The 19,024-nt window shown below is 41.0% G+C and overlaps 1 protein-coding gene across 5 annotated transcripts in view; it reads left to right on the top strand.

Annotated features, from left to right (window-relative positions):
- The window catches only part of LOC139763402 (tyrosine-protein kinase Dnt-like), a 487,587-nt gene that overhangs the window by 374,637 nt on the left and 93,926 nt on the right, over positions 1–19,024 (top strand). For 4 of the 5 annotated variants that reach the window (XM_071689406.1, XM_071689405.1, XM_071689408.1 and 1 more), the window contains 2 exons: positions 7,712–7,842; positions 8,765–8,927. In XM_071689406.1, the coding sequence (XP_071545507.1) occupies positions 7,712–7,842; positions 8,765–8,927 (294 nt within the window). The remainder of the gene's footprint in view (positions 1–7,711; positions 7,843–8,764; positions 8,928–19,024) is intronic. The other variant, XM_071689407.1, reaches the window with a different exon arrangement.

The raw sequence follows: 19,024 nt of genomic DNA, 5'->3' as shown, positions 1-19,024 counted from the left end.
GACAAACTTTGGGATGGTATGACTGTGGTCAGGACGATGAGTTCACAAGACAAAGTATGTAATGGTGTAGTTGTGTCCGGTGCTATGAGTTCCCAAGACAAACTTTATGATGGTAAGGTTGTGTCACCAAGACAGACTTTGGGATGGTATTGTTGTGTCTAGTACTGTGAGTTTCCAAGACAAACTTCATAATGATGTGGTTGTGTCCATTACGATGACTTACCAAGAGAAATATGTTACGTACATTTTGTAAGTTGGTTTACACGGAGCACTATGATACTATGCCCGAGTACACAGAAACTGCAAGGCCGCGTGAGGAATGTCTGTACTCTATTGTACTACGTGAAAATGTTTAGTACCGTGTGAGGAATGACTGTACTGTATTGTACTGCGTGCATTGTTTAGTACCACGTGAGGAATGACTGTACTGTATTGTACTACGTGAGGATGTTTAGTATTGTGTGATGAATGACTGTACTCTCTTGTACTGCGTGAGGATGTTTAGTACCGTGCGAGGAATGTCTGTACTCTACTGTACTGTGTGAGGATGTTAAGTACTGTGTGATGAATGACTGTACTCTACTGTACTGTGTGAGGATGTTAAGTACTGTGTGATGAATGACTGTACTCTACTGTACTGTGTGAGGATGTTTAGTACTGTGTGATGAATGACTGTACTCTACTGTACTGTGTGAGGATGTTTAGTACTGTGTGATGAATGACTGTACTGCATTGTACTTTGTAAGTTTGTGTAAAACATTACTGGATGGAATTTCAAGGTTGTGTACGGTTACTTGTAGCCTTGAGACATACTTTGCAGAGAATGAGCATCAAGAAATAACCTGAGATTGTTGTGGCAGTACAAAATTAATCGAGATATCGAGATAGGCATCACGAGTATAATGCACTTTTCATATTTCTGAATGCATGAGGGTTGAATTTGCTGAAGAGAAATTATATGGTAACACTGACCTCCCTTGCTTTAGACGAGTTCTTTATTAACGAATTCATAGATAGATAATTATTTCATCACCATAAATTCTGAGTACGAAGTGTGGTTCACACTTGAATGGTCGAGCACGATTTTTGTGCGTATCATTCTCTCTCTCTCTCTCTCTCTCTCTCTCTCTCTCTCTCTCTCTCTCTCTCTCTCTCTCTCTCTCTCTCTCTCTCTCTCTCTCTCTCAATTTCAGCTTCTCAATTGGTTGCAAGCCTGACTCTTAAAGGTGGAAAGGTTATAGGAGTAGACGAATGCAAAGATGAAAGACAGTTTCACAGCCTTGTCGTTTAAGAAAGGGGGTAACTCTCAATTCTCGAGTGGCTGATCCTTACGTACAAACTCTGGAAAGCAGTACCAGGTAAATACCACAAGTTCACGCCTTAACGACTGAAAAAAAAAATGCAAAATAGGGCAGCAACATCAAGGTTAACGAGAGGAATGGTTGCAGAGAGTATTAGCTGGGGAGTTATTTACCTTAAAGTTATTTATACCACTCTGGGTAGAAAACCCTCTCCAGATATACGAGCAGTACCGGCACAAGTTGAACCGTTGTAGATGCGGAATAGTTTCTCAGAAAAAAAAGAAATAATTTCAGAGCCTGTACAACACCACAGTTTTTGAGATTTTGCAATGCTCTATATGTGGTATTTTCAGGGCTGGTCTAGATATACGGTTCCGCCCAACATGTTTATATCATTGTTTCGTTGAATTTTTATGCTACAAACCTTGCTAGTAAGAAACGACTGAGATTTAAGAGTTATAGACAGACTTTTTTTCTTTATTGATGGATTTAACCACGTCACTATTTCGTTGAGATGCTTCACGTGTCCAAAATATGAGAGAAAATATTTACCGTGCTAGAAAAAGAACAAATATTAGAGTCAAGAGCGAAGCGAAAGTGAGGTGAGGTATTTGGAGTGGAATCATCAGCGTAAGAGTGAATAGGGTTATAGCTGAAGAGTGGTTATGTAGGGTAGGTAATCAGAGAGAATATTGAGGGACATCAGTATTAACTGGATAAGAGAGATAATTCGTTCTTTTAACGACTACTACGATGAAGCAAGTAGGGAAAAAACTGCATTTGAGAACATATAGAGGTAGAAAAGCCAAAGGAAGTTTGATAGGCAAAAATTTAGCCAGTCCTATCAAATGCTTTGGAAGTGTTACGTAGGGCTATAACAGAAGATTCACAAAATTTCCTAAGGGGTATCGGATGAAAGTCACATGAGAGAGATCACCAAAGTACATTGCACCACGAAAGTTGTATTGGTGATATGAATGAGATCTGTAAGTGTTTTAAGAGTTTCAAAAACAGGAGATGGTAGAAGGTAGGGCAATGGAGCAATGATTGCATGGGAAAGAACGGTGTCCCTATTCAGGGATGGACCGCATAAAGGCATGTTTCTAAGAAGATGGAAATTTTGGGGTGTGTGGGCTGAGCTTGTGTAGGCTAGCCAGGATCGGAGTTAGTTCATAGTACACGAAGAGGTATGCCATCCAACCATATACCCTGCCCACTTTTGGCTTGCGTGAGGAAAGCATAGGAGAGAGCTTAGGTTCAGGTAGTGGTAGCTGGTGGGTGGGAAGGATTAGATGTGGAAGCAGCCAAAGTAGAGTTAAAGCAAAACTGTCCCAAAAAGAGCAGCTTTATCAGATAGTTACGGACTGATAGTCAGAAACAAGTGGGAAGTGGGTGAATTGCAGAAATTATTAGAGATGTTTTCGGTTAAGAACCAAAAAATGATTATTAGTTTGAGAAGTAGGATCTGCACACACTCTTTATGGAGGCATGTTCGACCAGACACAAATGAAGGTAGAATGAGATTCAGGTGAGAAGAGTTTCTTATCCTGAAACACTCTTTCTCTGATGTGTCAAGCAAGAAAGCAAATACAATCAAACTATGTGTAGTTGAATAAGGATATGGTGATACAAGGGACGCAGGACTCCATTCCATCTAATATTACCACCACTATATGTCAGCACAGATGGAGGCATCCCAAGCACAAAACGGTACTGGTATCGTGGTAAGTCAGTAAGAGATATGTGCAAGGAATACCACTGAGCCCTCTCAATGTGCTAAATTTGGCATTTTTGTGAGGGCGATATGGATGGACGAATATGGGTAAGAGTGAGAGAGTTGAGACTTTGATCAGTAGACTTTAAGGTGGCAGAAGTAGTACATCTATAATGGGAAAGGTTGGAGTTAATAGATAAATGAGGTCGAGTGCTCTGAAAGTGGTTATGGCGATCAGGATTTCTTGTTGATTGTTTGAATAGTTGTTCTAGATCACACTGGATCCCAGTCACGTGCCGGTTGAAGGGAATGAAGTCGCAGATGAGGCAGCCAATGCTGCTACACGGTTCAACTCCGTGCATGTAAAGGTTCCAGCAAGCATACAGCAAATTATGCTGCACTTCAAGAGAACTGGTGGCCACGCGAGAAGAACCACTATGCATCGACAAAGAAATTTCAAGACAGACCCTAGTCAATCTTCATAGACTGCGACTGGGGTACAAATGCAACTGGAATGACCGACGGAATATTGAGTGTCCTTTACTGTCAGGAACCAGCAGCACAATCCCTGGAACATTTGCTACTTGACTGCGAGATGACAAGAAGTCTTCGGACAAGAATGCCGGACTTTCAAGAGGAAGACCACGAAATACTACCTGCTTCATTGGTACACAGAGCCCAGAGCAAGAAGTGTCTGCAGCACTTGCTTTACATCATCCAAAGCCATCAACCACCTAGCTAGCTAGATCGTTCAGTCCGATTCCCCCGTCATGTCTTTTGCTAAATTGGCGGGGGAACTCCTCCCCTCGCTGGAATAAGGTGGGGGAAGGGGGATGATGGACAGGCAAGATCCATCCGGACCACTGAGGTGGCGGGAAGCAAATAGTTTCTTCCTGTTTTTCTGTCGCGATCTTAGGCCGCCTAAGCACGAACATGCACACGGAAGGGACTCGCGGACACGCTCTGCCAGCGGGCAAAGTTAGACAGAAAACCATCCGACCTCAAAGTCCCAAGTGCCGCCAAGAAATGCACCAGTGCATAGATCGTCTTGGCCGTTTCCCGAATGGTTCTTGAGATGCTCCTCCAGCCGGTGTCACACAGGTGGCCACACGGGTGGTGGTCCGTTTTATGCCATGGTGCGGAATCTATGCATACACACAAGACAATGTAACGCTGGTCCGGTTCCCCAGTCGGACACACGGAACGGGCCGCCTACATGTAAGGGCCCGTGTCGCACTGCGGTACGACAGTCATCATCAACAACATGTTCCAGATCACTAAGAAAACTAACTTGTGCTCCAACAGGATCATCTCGAGTAGAGCCAAGCCATTCATTTTAGTATACACTGAAATCCTCTTCATAAAGGATTTGGCACGTGGAGGTAGAGAGACCAACGACTCGTGGCAGGAGGTCAAATAGTTTGAGCTGTATGTAGTTAAAGATATTGGGATAAAGGAAATACACAATACATAAAGCAACGTTACAGAACGTTGAGGAACTTGAGCCAGATGACTTCAAAGTTATGAGACTTAAGAGCCATAAGTCACGTAATTAGTGTGGAAATTATAATCAGAAATTCGAGTGAGGCATCCTTTGACATTTGAATTTGAGGAAGATCGGTTGAGGAGGTAGATAGTGTTCATCACAGAGGGGCTGGATCCGAGACCATATATGTTGGCAGAAATGGATAAGGAGAACTAGATCTGGGAAGACTTTCGTTCTTTCAAACACATTGACAAAATCAAAAGCTCTGTGAATCGTTCATGCTCATTCTCGACCAAGATTACATCGTGTGGAGTCTCCTGACAAGAAATATTAGAAAGATTTGGATTTATGTTAGTATCACTGAACGGGTAATGCCACAGTTTCGTGTATAGGTTTGATTACAGCGTTGTACTGCTAAATTATGGACAACACTAGAATTCATCACATTTGATTTTAATGTATTTCTAGTTTTGCCACTACAGCCTTATGATTTTAATGACTGTTGCCAGCGAGAAGGAGGGTTCAGATAGTAAAGTATTGACTCACCAAGACCCTCGCTCATATATGGCATATTCTGCACCCACAATTATCACATACATATTTGAGTAATACCACATGGGAGGAGGGCTTAGATAGCAGAGTACTGCCCCCTTCTATGATCCCAGCTCATTCAAGACATGCCACACCCACCCAACCCACCTACCTATCCTTGTCGCAATTCTGTAGGTGGTAGGCGGCACGCAGCAACCAACGGGGTGATACTGCCATCCAGACTTGGCTGCGTTAAACTGGGCCCGTAACCAATATTACAGTCTCCATGTCAGGGTTAGGTTAGGATTAGTTTGTCTCATGAATGTTTAACTATCAGGTTCGCTTCATCATCTCATCCATGCATGATACACGGATACTTATTTTCATTCCCTGTTCTCGCTTTCTTTCCTTTCCCCTCCTTCTTTTCAGTGAAAATGTTTGACCACAAACATAGAATATCCCAAGTCTCTGGCCCCATTTTCTGGGATGAGGTGCAAATAATCCCCGGAATCCCGCCTGTCTCTGCTGCTAACGAGTGTGACAGCATAGGCATAAGCTTTACTGACACCATCCGAGACCTTTGCCACTCTTTAACTAATTTTACTAACATTCGTGGTCATTCTCCCTAATTTTCATATGTTGAACGTCATCTGGTTAGTACCTTTAAATCTTACTTCTTTTGAAAACTCATCCATTTAAGGATATTTTCTCTAATCCTTCTTACATCGCCAACTATAGTCTTTGATTTTCTGATTCAAAGGAGAATCTTGTGCTTATTCCAGTTCCTATACGCCAGTTGCACGTCTTATGGGCCTTGCATCTCCAAACTTTGATAACAACTTTGAGCTGTCTCCTAGCTCACTGCCGTTTACATACTTTACTTAATGCTCTCCAAACTCTACAAGCTTTTTGTATTTCTTGACCACTAGATTCTTATCATGACGCCGTGATGACACGTAGCAACTGCCACTTACATGACTTGCTTACTGCTCTCCAAACTCTACAAGCTTTATACATTACCACTAGATTCTTACTATGACGCCATGACATCCTCAAGCTGTGCCACATGGAATGGTTGAAATCCTCCCACACAGCTTTTGGTGAGTTTAGAAGCCTTCACGTTTCCAAGATCGAGTTGTCGACAACATTAACAATGTTGCAGACTGTCGCAATTAATCTCCCAATTTTCCCCCATTCCTTTACTCTACAGCTACGCAGTTTCTCTGCGGATTGGTTCATCTGCCCACTCTCTTATAAATATCCTCTTACTGACAGTACTTTCTCCTCTCCCTATTCCCTCTGTACGTCAGTATTGTCACTTCAAAAGCGCTGACCCAACCTGCTTTCGAAAATACTTTTTTGACTTTCCAAGGGAACATTAATGCCTCTCCTCAGCAGATGATTTTATCAGTGCTGACCGAAAACCAGAGGTTATATGCACGTGAATGGAGACTTAAATTCTTCTAAAACTCTCTTTCCTATCCATGGCTCAACCATTCATATTTCAGGCCATTTGGGTTGAGGTCCTCGTAAAACTCCATTCCTTCGATTCACATTCAGGTTTCATCTCAACCCAAAATCAATATAAAAGTTATTTGTGAGGCAAATTGTACTTTTATCCGACATCTTTTCTTCATCCTTTGATGGGACATTTTACCTGTAAGCCAAAAACATCTCCAACCTATTTGTGTTACCTTTCTATCGATCTTCTATTCTGACGAAACCATAACTCTGTCATAATGACAGAGAAACTCTTTTTGGATCTGTTGTTCCCTCTTGTTACATCTTAGTTGGATTAACATTCACGCAACCCCTGTTGTACCTCACTAATCTTTAGCCAGCACCAACGGTATCTTTTCTTGCAGTCCAGAAAGCACTTCTCTTTCTGTTCACAAGCACAAGATGTATCTATCCTTGTGATTTGAAGGAATGCGGTTCTGAACTTGCGTCCGTACTTGCAAGTCTTTTCGCTTTTATTCCCGACTGTCGGTCTAATGTTCTAACTTTACTGTCTCTAAAGTCTTTGAACTTCTCGGTTACCATATCCGTAAACATCTTGAGTCTCGCAGTCTCCTTTCTGATTATCAGTATGGTTTTAGCAAGATGAGTTCCACCCGAGATATCCTCTTTTTTTTTATATCCTGTCACCTTCTCTGAGAGACTTTGAGATCCTGTATTGATGTATTGAAAGCTTTTGACAGTGTGTGGCATCGGGGTCTATTTTCCAGACTCCTCTCATTTTAGCTTTTCTCTTTCTCTTTTATATCATATTTGCTAATTTTCTGTTAATACATCGTGATTGTCTATTATTCCCTCTTTCTCTATCAATACTGGTGTCCCTCATGGTTCTGTCATTTATTTCATATTCTTCCTCTTTTTAACAACGATTTTCTTCTTTCTCTAAATCAGAATAATCAAATATGCACAAACGCTTTCACAACTCATCCTAGATGGCTTCAACCAACTACAAACTCCTTCCAACACAATACGATTTATGGTGCCTTTCACCACTCTCCATCCAAAATGTCGCTGCCTCTGACCATTCCTTCTCTTACCTTATGGCGTCAGTCTCAAAACTCTCTCTTTCTCATCGCTGACACTGCCTTTCACCAGTTTCCCTCTTTCTCCTGAAGGCATATGTGTCTTCTCTCACGGCTCTCTGTCTCCTTCCCTCCTTAGTGTGTCGCTGCCGTGCTCTGGTCGGGTAAACGCTGAGGTGCTGGTAAATCTTCATATCAACATCACCACTCACAACCGGGCCCAGAATCTCACCTGTATCACCATCAAGAGGAAGAAGATTTGCCTCAAGGGTAAGTATCTACCTGACATAGTGTCAGGACTCTCAGTGATGTTAGGATGATTCCCAGATATCTATGACTATCATTATTTGAGGATGTGGCAGCAATGCATCTCTCGTCCAGTGCTGAAAGGCCTGTTATCTGTTTTTATTTGTGTACGTCCTTGCAAGGCATAAACACCAATGTATTAACTTAGAATTTTGCTCGCTGTTGATAGACCCCACAAAAACGTTAGGACTGCCCTTGAAATATAGGCGCGAAACTGTGCGCATAAATATGCTTATGGAAGAGTTACGGGGCTCGCATAAATATACGGTATTTCTGGAGAAAATTTTGTAATGTTAACGTGTCAATGTTTTAGGAAGGTGGTAAAGAGAAAAGGAAAAGTTTGTTTCACTGATCATTAGTGTAAAACACTGAAACACGTAAGAGGACTTACATTTACGTTTTCTATATTTTTTAGAGGGAAAGGAAGGGTTTGAATACTTCTAAAAACATATAATTCATTATTTTAGAGTAGGTGTATTATGTGTTGTTTAGCTGAATGGAGGAGAGGGTGGCATCGACCCAATCACCAATGGATCTCCAGTTACATAATGGGAGTCAAAGGCAAAACAGGATTTGCTAAATGAACAGGTCAAGAATGCATCTGTTCCATATGATGAGGAGCTGGTGTACCTATCTTTAAACGCAAACCAGGATTATGATATCTGCGTTCATCACGCTCGCATTTGTAAAACACGAGACACCAGTACTTAAGATGCATTATATTTAGGGTTCGTAATTGTCATGTCTTTTGAAGTGACTAAGATTCACGTTGTACAATATTCACAATATGCAATATATCTAGTATTCAGTTTTTCCAGATTTGATGTGCAAGACACTTACAGCATCTCTTAAAGTTCATACTCTGTACCCAGCTTCTGTTCCCCAGAAGAGTTTGCTCCGAGGAATGAGTCCATCTACCTACGGCCGGAATGGATGTCCACGTCCTTGGGAACGCTTTACGTGGCCATGGGCGCTGCTTGCACCTTCACCGTCCTTGTCATCACCATCGCCTCCGTCCTTTACCTCAGGGTGAAGAGGAGCAGGACCCAGTGAGTAAACTCTTACTGGTGGATACAAATGAGTTTTACTTGGTGGTGGATGGTATTATGGCTATATCTGCAAGTGGTTGGTAATGCAATTGGTTATACCTAAAGTGATGAATGGGTCACTGTAAATGATATGCATTTCATGATTATTAGCCGTGATGGTTGTTATCTTTACAGGTAGCTAGGTATGAATAAGTTATATCTCCAGTAGTAACTTTGTATAGTACTTACACCAGGCAGTGCGTGACTGTAATTATGATGGTTTGGCTACAGTGATGGCTGGATACTGTATCCCACCCAAGTAGTATCTAAATACGATGGTTATGTCTCTGGAGGTGACTACGTATAATCGTCATATCTTTAGGGTATCTGAGTATGATGGTGGCAGAATGTGGTGGTTATATCTCATGTCTAGTGGCTTTGTTGCATTTTGTGTGATGTCTGTGTTTGATGAATGGCATGATAAATGATGGTTCAGTGCTGTAATTACTCTTGTACTAATTCTCAATTTTCCCTGTTTAGATATTAAACTGGTTAGAGTTGGGTACCCAACCAAGTAACTTTAGACAGTGATACACCCTCAGGGGTCCCCACTGAGGTGCCAGAGTTTGTTGATGTACATGCAGGGGTCCCCATCCAGGTTCTCGCACACATTCAGGGGTCCCCACCCAACTTCCTGAAGGAATTGATGTACCCATAGGCGAACGTTCCCACCCAGGTGCCTATGGGTGTTGGTGCACTTGCAAGGTCCCAACTCAGGTGCAGGCACAAATGTACCCACAGGGTTCGCTTCTTGGGTGCCCATGGGCATCATTGCTCTTAAATAGGTCCCCATTCATTTGCCCATAAGTGATGATGCACATGCAGGGTCTCCCACCTTCCACCTTCCACAGAACATCTCTGTCAGCCCTATCATTTACTTTCTTCTGATTCATCAACTTCATATACAAGATATTCTGTTTCTCTATGTACACACACATTCTTCAAAGCAAACACCTGATCCACACATCTTCTACCACTCCTAAAGCTTATCATCAGCCTCTTAGTCACTGCTCTCCCATATAACTTCTACCAGATATACTCACCAGTCTTAGATATGTAATTTGAACATTGACTTTTTGTCCACCTTGCCTTTATGCAGAGGCACTATACAGGCGTTCTGCCTATCCTCAGGCACCTCACTTTGAGCCTTACATAATAAATCGTCAGAACAGTCACCTCATCTTCATCTTACGCGAGGTTTTCATCACCTCTTCTCTTTTCATCGAATCACTTTTCATTACTGCCACTTCACATACCTCCACATCCAAAACATCCTATATCTGCCACCGTACCATCAAACACTTTTTAGCAACCCTTCATAATATTTACTCTTATCGCCTCTCCTCATTTCTAGCTATTTCCACTTCCCCATTTGCCCCTCTCACCATTGTTTTCTTTTTTTCTCTTGTTTTCTTTAAACTGTTAACCTCTTTCCAAAAAAAATCAATTCCCCCTGAAACGTGCAGATTCTCGCTCACCCCAACATTCATTTCTCTTCCATTTGAGCCCTTGCACTGGCTGCTTTCTCTATTACATCCCCCATTTACTTGCACTCCTTACCTGTAAATAATGCCCAAATACCTCCGTTTTCTCTCTTCGCTTCCTCATCCCACCATTCACTACCCTTCCTCATCTGCCCTCTTCCCACATCCTGCATGCATACACTTCTCTAGCACATGTAAGCAGTACTTCCCTAATTACCTCCCACACGTCACTCATTCCTCTTGCTACATCTACTCAAACCTTGTACCAGTCTTTTCAAATATTTCCTCTTAAGTATCTTTTCCAAGCTCACTCAGTTTCAGCATGCAACTCCACAAGCTGTGCACCACTCTTATTCACAACAGGTACCCCATGCCCCTCAATCATACCATCAACTGCCACAGAACTCACTCTCAAAGAGGATGAGCATTCTTTGTTTGGCTCCGTCTTCTGTTCCAAATTTTAGAAATCAAAATGCAGGGAGAGGAGGGCTACTATTTCCCTTTAATTGCCTTCTACAACCACATGGAATATGTGGAAAGAATTCTTTCTCCCCTATTTCCAGGGATCTCGCCCCCTTTAGTCGCCTTTTGTGAATCACAAGGCATACATGGGAAGTATTCTTTCTCTCCTGTCATTTCACTTTCCCAATCTATATACATATGTAAAAGGTATACAACTAACGAGTGTACATTAGAGAGAGGTAAAACCATAAGGAAATGGAAAAGACACACCGTGTCAGTAAAACTCGGGGAATACTAGGGAAGAATTCTTTTTTCCCCTGTCCCCCTTCTCTCTCACTCCCTCTGTGTATATAGGAGTCAAGAGGGAGCGCTCATCCTCCTCAAAGGCTCAGACTGGGGTGTCTGAATGTGTGTGAATGTAACCAAGATGAGAAGAAAGAAACTTAGATGTTCTGGCATTGAGTGAAACGAAGCTCAAGGGGAAAGGGTAAGAGTGGTTTGAGAAAGTCTTGGGGGTAAAGTCAAGGGTTGGTGAGAGAACAATGGCTAAGGAAGGATTAGCACTACTCCGGAAGCAGGAGTTGCGGGAGTATGTGGTAGAGTGTAAGAAAGTAAATTCTAGATTGATATGGGTAAAACAGAAAGTGAATGGAGAGAGATGGGTGTTTTGGGAGCAGCTTAGTGAGTGTGTTATCAGCTTTGGTGCACGAGACCAGGTTATAGTGATGGGTGATTTAAATGAGAAGGGAAACAATAAGACACTTAAGGGTATAATTAGTGTACATAGGGTGTTTAGTGTTGTGAATGGAAATGTTGAAGAGCTTCTGGATTTGTGTGCTGAAGAAAGACTGGTGACTATGAATAACTGGTTTAAAGAGATATACACAAGTATACGCACGTAAGTAGGAGAGATGGTCAAAGGGCATTATTGGATTACGTTTTAATTGATAGGCGTGTAAAAGAGGGACTTTAATGTGCTGAGAGGGGCAGCTAGAGGGATGTCGAATCACTATTACTTAGTACAGGTGAATGAGGGTTACCCATTGCCATACCAAATATTTGAGCATGATAATCTCCATTGAATTGAAATACACAGTAATCTTTATATGGAATTTTTTAAACAAAATTACAAAAGGATAATCTACCTTCTAATGCAATTTGGTTTAGGTATGTAGATGATGTTCTTTGTGTTTGGCCAACAAATGAAAATTTACAAATATTTCTTCCCTTACTTAACAATTTAGTACCTTCAATCAAATCTACTGTAGAAAATAAAATAATGGTATGTTATCATTTTTAAATTGCATAATCCATAGGCAAGGAAACAAATTTAAGTTTAGCATAGACAGAAAACCCACCAATGTATGCTCATATATCCATTATTACTCATCTCGAACATGACAGAGTTAGATTATCATCATTTCAATCTATGTTCCTATGGGCATTACGTATTTGCAGTCCAGAGTTTATTGATGATGAGTTTGAGAGGATATATTCAATTGGATCTAAGTTAAAGTACCCTAGATCTTTCATTGATAAATCTCTTAAGTTAGCAAAGAAATACTTTTATAGAGTTGAGCCCAAATCTCACATTGCCACTAAGAATCTTTTAGTTCTCCTTTTAATGATAATTTCACTTTACTTCCCATGTTGCTTAAAACCTCTAATGTAAATGTTGCCTTAAGCAACAATAATACAATAAAGAATATCTTAATCAGGAATTCACCAGAAAATTCTCTTGGATGCATCTATAAACTGCCATGTGAAAATTGTGATAAATTTTATGTTGGGCAGACTGGTAAGGATCTTTCTGTTAGACTTAAGCATCATAAATATAGTATAAGAACGGGACAAGAATCAAATGCCTTGTTTAATCACGTTAAAAACTATGATCATTGTATTGACTGGCATAATGCCATCTCAGTTATTAGCTCTAACTCTATTACAACGAGAAATATCATTGAATCTTCTATTATCAAATACACAAAGAAATAAAATCTTAATATTAGTGATTAAAATTAGATAACTTTATTGTTGATAAAATTTGTAAAATGATAAGTTTATGAACGCTCGTTCTATGTCTTGGACAATCTTATGTTTACCAAATGGCGTCCTAGCTTCGTCTCTTCGATGTATATCAAGTGACTTATATTTCTCTCTTGTGTCTCCCCTGATGATGTCATTATTACACAAAAGTGCACCTGGGAACTTATCGAGTTTCATTTTCCCCGTGGACTCATAGGAATATATATATATATATATATATATATATATATATATATATATATATATATATATATATATATATATATATTCCAAAAGAAGGAACAGAGGGGGCCAGGTAAGGATATTCCAAAAAAGGCCCAGTCCTCTGTTCTTAACGCTACCTCGCTAACGCGGGAAATGGCGAATAGTTTAAAAGAAAGAAAAAAGATATATATATATATATATATATATATATATATATATATATATATATATATATATATATATATATTGCTTTGTCGCTGTCTCCCGCGTTTGCGAGGTAGCGCAAGGAAACACGAAAGAAATGGCCCAACCCATCCCCATACACATGTATATACATACGTCCACACACGCAAATATGCATACCTACACAGCTTTCCATGGTTTACCCCAGACGCTTCACATGCCCTGATTCAACCCACTGACAGCACGTCAACCCCGGTATACCACATCGATCCAATTCACTCTATTCCTTGCCCTCCTTTCACCCTCCTGCATTTCAGGCCCCGATCACACAAAATCTTTTTCACTCCATCTTTCCACCTCCAATTTGGTCTCCCACTTCTCCTCGTTCCCTCCACCTCCGACACATATATCCTCTTGGTCAATCTTTCCTCACTCATTCTCTCCATGTGCCCAAACCATTTCAAAACACCCTCTTCAGCTCTCTCAACCACGCTCTTTTTATTTCCACACACCTCTCTTACCCTTACGTTACTTACTCGATCAAACCACCTTACACCACACATTGTCCTCAAACATCTCATTTCCAGCACATCCATCCTCCTGCGCACAACTCTATCCATAGCCCACGCCTCGCAACCATACAACATCGTTGGAACCACTATTCCTTCAAACATACCCATTTTTGCTTTCCGAGATAATGTTCTCGACTTCCACACATTCTTTAAGGCTCCCAGAATTTTCGCCCCTCCCCCACCCTATGATCCACTTCCGCTTCCATGGTTCCATCCGCTGCCAGATCCACTCCCAGATATCTAAAACACTTTACTTCCTCCAGTTTTTCTCCATTCAAACTTACCTCCCAATTGACTTGACCCTCAACCCTACTGTGCCTAATAACGTTGCTCTTATTCACATTTACTCTTAACTTTCTTCTTTCACACACTTTACCAAACTCAGTCACCAGCTTCTGCAGTTTCTCACATGAATCAGCCACCAGCGCTGTATCATCAGCGAACAACAACCGACTCCCTTCCCAAGCTCTCTCATCAACAACAGACTTCATACTTGCCCCTCTTTCCAAAACTCTTGCATTCACCTCCCTAACAACCCCATCCATAAACAAATTAAACAACCATGGAGACATCACACACCCCTGCCGCAAACCTACATTCACTGAGAACCAATCACTTTCCTCTCTTCCTACACGTACACATGCCTTACATCCTCGATAAAAACTTTTCACTGCTTCTAACAACTTGCCTCCCACACCATATATTCTTAATACCTTCCACAGAGCATCTCTATCAACTCTATCATATGCCTTCTCCAGATCCATAAATGCTACATACAAATCCATTTGCTTTTCTAAGTATTTCTCACATACATTCTTCAAAGCAAACACCTGATCCACACATCCTCTACCACTTCTGAAACCACACTGCTCTTCCCCAATCTGATGCTCTGTACATGCCTTCACCCTCTCAATCAATACCCTCCCATATAATTTACCAGGAATACTCAACAAACTTATACCTCTGTAATTTGAGCACTCACTCTTATCCCCTCTTATATATATATATATATATATATATATATATATATATATATATATATATATATATATATATATATATATATATATATATATATATATATATATATATATATATATATATATATATATATATATATATATATATATATATATATAACCGCCGTCTCCCACATTAGTGAGGTAGCACAAGGAAAGAGACAAGAATGGCCCCAACCCACCCACATACACATGGGCCGTTCCTTGTCTGTTTCCTTGTGCTACCTCACTAACGCGGGAGACGGCGGTTAAGTATAATAAATGGTTTGGTCACGTGGAAAGAATGAGTGAGGAAAGATTGACAAAGAAATGTGTCAGAGGTGGAGGGAACGAGAAGTGGGAGACCAAATTGGAGGTGGAAGGATGGAGTGAAAAAGATTTTGAGCGATCGGGGCCTGAACATACAGGAAGGTGAAAGGCGTGCAGGGAATAGAGTGAATTGGAACGATGAAGTATACCAGGGTCTACGTGCTGTCAGTGGATTGAACCGGGGTATGTGAGGCGTCTTGGGTAAACCATGGAAAGTTTTGTGGGGGCCTGGATGTGGAAAGGGAGCTGTGGTTTCGGTGCATTAGACATGACAGCTAAAGACTGAGTGTGAACGGATGTGGCCTTTTTTTGTCTTTTCTTAGAGCTACCTTATGCATGCGCGGGAGGAGTGGGGGTGCTATTTCATGCGTGGCGGAGTGGCGACGAGAATGGGTGAGGGCAGCAAGTATGAATATGTACATGTGTATATATGTATATGTCAGTGTACGTATATGTATGTATGCGTTGAAATGTATGCATATGTGTATGTGCGTGTGTGGGCGTTTATGTATGTGCATGTGTATATGGGTGGGTCTGGGCCATTCTTTCATCTGTTTCCTTGCGCTACCTCGATAACGCGGGAGACAGCATTAAGTATAATAATAATGTTAATGATATATATATATATTTATTTATTTATTTATTTTGTCTAAACGCCGTTTCCCACGTCAGCGAGAAAGCGCAAGGAAACAGATGAATGATGGCTCAACCATTCATACACACACACACACACACACACACACACATATATATATATATATATATATATATATATATATATATATATATATATATATATATATATATATATATATATATCTTTTCTTTCAAACTATTCGCCATTTCCCACATTAGCGAGGTAGCGTTAAGAACAGAGGACTGAGCCTTTGAGGGACTACCCTCACCTGGCCCAATTCTCTGTTCCTTCTTTTGGAAAATCAAAAAAAAAACGAGAGGGGAGGATTTCCAGCCCCCCGCTCCCTCCCCTTTTAGTCGCCTTCTACGACACGCAGGGAATACGTGGGAAGTATTCTTGCTCCCCTATCCCCAGGGATATATATATATATATATATATATATATATATATATATATATATATATATATATATATATATATATATATTTTGCTTTGTCGCTGTCTCCCGAGTTCGCGAGGTATCATAAGGAAACAGACGAAAGAATGACCCAACCCACACACATACACATGTATATACATACACGTCCACACACGCAACTATACATACCTATACATCTCAATGTACACATATATATACACACACAGACATATACATATATACACATGCACATAGTTCATACTGTCTGCCTTTATTTATTCCCATCGCCACCTCGCCACACATGGAATAACAACCCCCTCCCCCCTCATGTGTGCGAGGTAGCACTAGGAAAAGACAACAAAGGCCCCATTCACACTCAGTCTCTAGCTGTCATGTAATAATGCACCGAAACCACAGCTCCCTTTCCACATCCAGGCCCCACAGACCTTTCCATGGTTTACACAAGACACTTCACATGCCCTGGTTCAGTCCATTGATATATATATATATATATATATATATATATATATATATATATATATATATATATATATATATATATATATATATATATATATATGAACTTTTTACCTAATCGCCGTCTCCCGTGTTAGCGAGGTAGCGCAATGAAACAGACAAGGGTAGGCCCAACCCACCCACATGCATATGTATATACATAAACACCCACACACTCTCATATACATACATGCACATTTCAACATATACATACATGTACATACACAGACATAAACATATATACACATGTACATATTCATACTTGCTGCCTTCATCCATTGCTGCCTCCACCCCACCATACATGAAATAGCTCCCCCCCCCCCCCTCCTTCCCCTCCTGCAAGGTAGCTCCAAGAAAAGACAAGAAAGGCCACATTTGTTCACACTTAGTCTCTAGCTGCCATGTGTAATACACCGAAACCACAGCTCCCTTTCCACAACCAGGCCCCACAGACCTTTCCATGGTTTACACTAGACACTTCACATGCCCTGGTTCAGTCCATTGATAGCACATCGACCCCATTATACCACATTGTTCCAATTCACTATATTCCTTGCACACCTTCCACCCTCCTGTATGTTCAGGCCCCAATTGCTAAAAGTCTTTTTCACACCATCCTTCCACCTCCAATTTGGTCTCTCGCTTCTTCTTCCCTCTACCTCTGACACATATATCCTCTTTGTCAACCTTTCTTCTCTTATTCTATCAATGTGACCAAACCATTTCAACAACCCCTCTTCTGCTGTCTCAACAATGCTCTTTTTATTACCACACATTTCTCTTACCCTTTCATTACTTCATCAAACCACCTCGCACCACATATTTTCCTCAAACATTTCATATCCAACACATCCACCTTCCTCCGCACAACCCTATCCATAGCCCATGCCTTGCAACTATAAAACATTGTTGGAGCTACTATTCTTTCAAACATACCCATTTTTGTTCTTCGAGATAACATTTTCACCTTCCACACATTCTTCAATGCTCCCAGAACCTTTGCCCCCTCCCCCACCCTGTGACTCTCTTCCATGGTTCCATCCACTGCTAAGTCCACTCCCAGATATGTAGAACACTTTACTTCAGTTCTTTTCCATTCAAACTTACCTCCCAGTTAACTTGTCCCACAACCCTACTGAACCTAATAACCTTGCTCTTATTCACATTTACTCTCAGCTTTCTTTTTTCACAAACTTTACCAAACTCAGTCACCAATCTCTGCAGTTTCTCAACCGAATCAACAACTAATGCTGCATCCTCAGCGAACACAATTGACTCGCTTTCCAGGCCTTCTCATCCACAACAGACCGCATACTTGCCCCTCTCTCCAAAACTCTTGCATTTACCTCCCTACCCACCCCATCCATAAACAAATCAAACAACCACGGAAACATCATGCACCCCTGCCACAAGACATTCGCTGGGAACCACTGGGAACTTATCACTTTCCTCTCTCCCTACTTGTACACATGCCTTACATCCTTGGTAAAAACTTTTCACTGCTTCTAGCAACTTACCTCCCTCACCATATACTCTCAAAATCTTCCACAAAGCATCTCTATCAACCTCCCTCACCATATACTCTCAAAATCTTCCACAGAGCATCTCTATCAACCCAATCATATGCCTTCTCCAGATTCATAAATGCTACATACAAATCCATGTGTTTTTCTAAGTACTTCCCTCATACATTCTTCAAAGCAAACCTCTGATCCACACATCTTCTACCACTTCTGAAACCGCACAGCTCTTCCCCAATCTGATGCTCTGTAAATGCCTTTACCCTCTCAATCAGTACTCTCCCATATAATTTCCTAGGAATACTCAACAAACTTATGCCTCTCTAGTTTGAACACTCACCTTTATTACCATTGCCATTGTACAATGACAGTATGCATACATTCCCCCAATCCTCAGGTACTTCACCATGATCCATACATACATTGAATATCCTACCATTGAATATCCACTGCAATACCATCCAAACCCGCCTGCTTTCATCTTCCGCAAAGCTTTCACTACCTATTCTCTGTTTACCAACCATGCCCTCTGACCCTCTTACTTTGCACACCACCCTGACTAAAATACCCTATATCTACCACTCTACCATCAAACGCATTCAACAAACCTTCAAAATACTCATTCCATCTCACTCTTATTTCATCACTACTTGTTATTACCTCCCCATTAGCCCCCTTCACCGATGTT

Source organism: Panulirus ornatus, chromosome 47 (genome assembly GCF_036320965.1).
Source record: "Panulirus ornatus isolate Po-2019 chromosome 47, ASM3632096v1, whole genome shotgun sequence".
In the NCBI taxonomy this organism is placed as follows: domain Eukaryota; kingdom Metazoa; phylum Arthropoda; class Malacostraca; order Decapoda; family Palinuridae; genus Panulirus; species Panulirus ornatus.
Note: the sequence above shows the minus strand (reverse complement) of the source record. Positions and strands in the feature narration are given on the sequence as shown.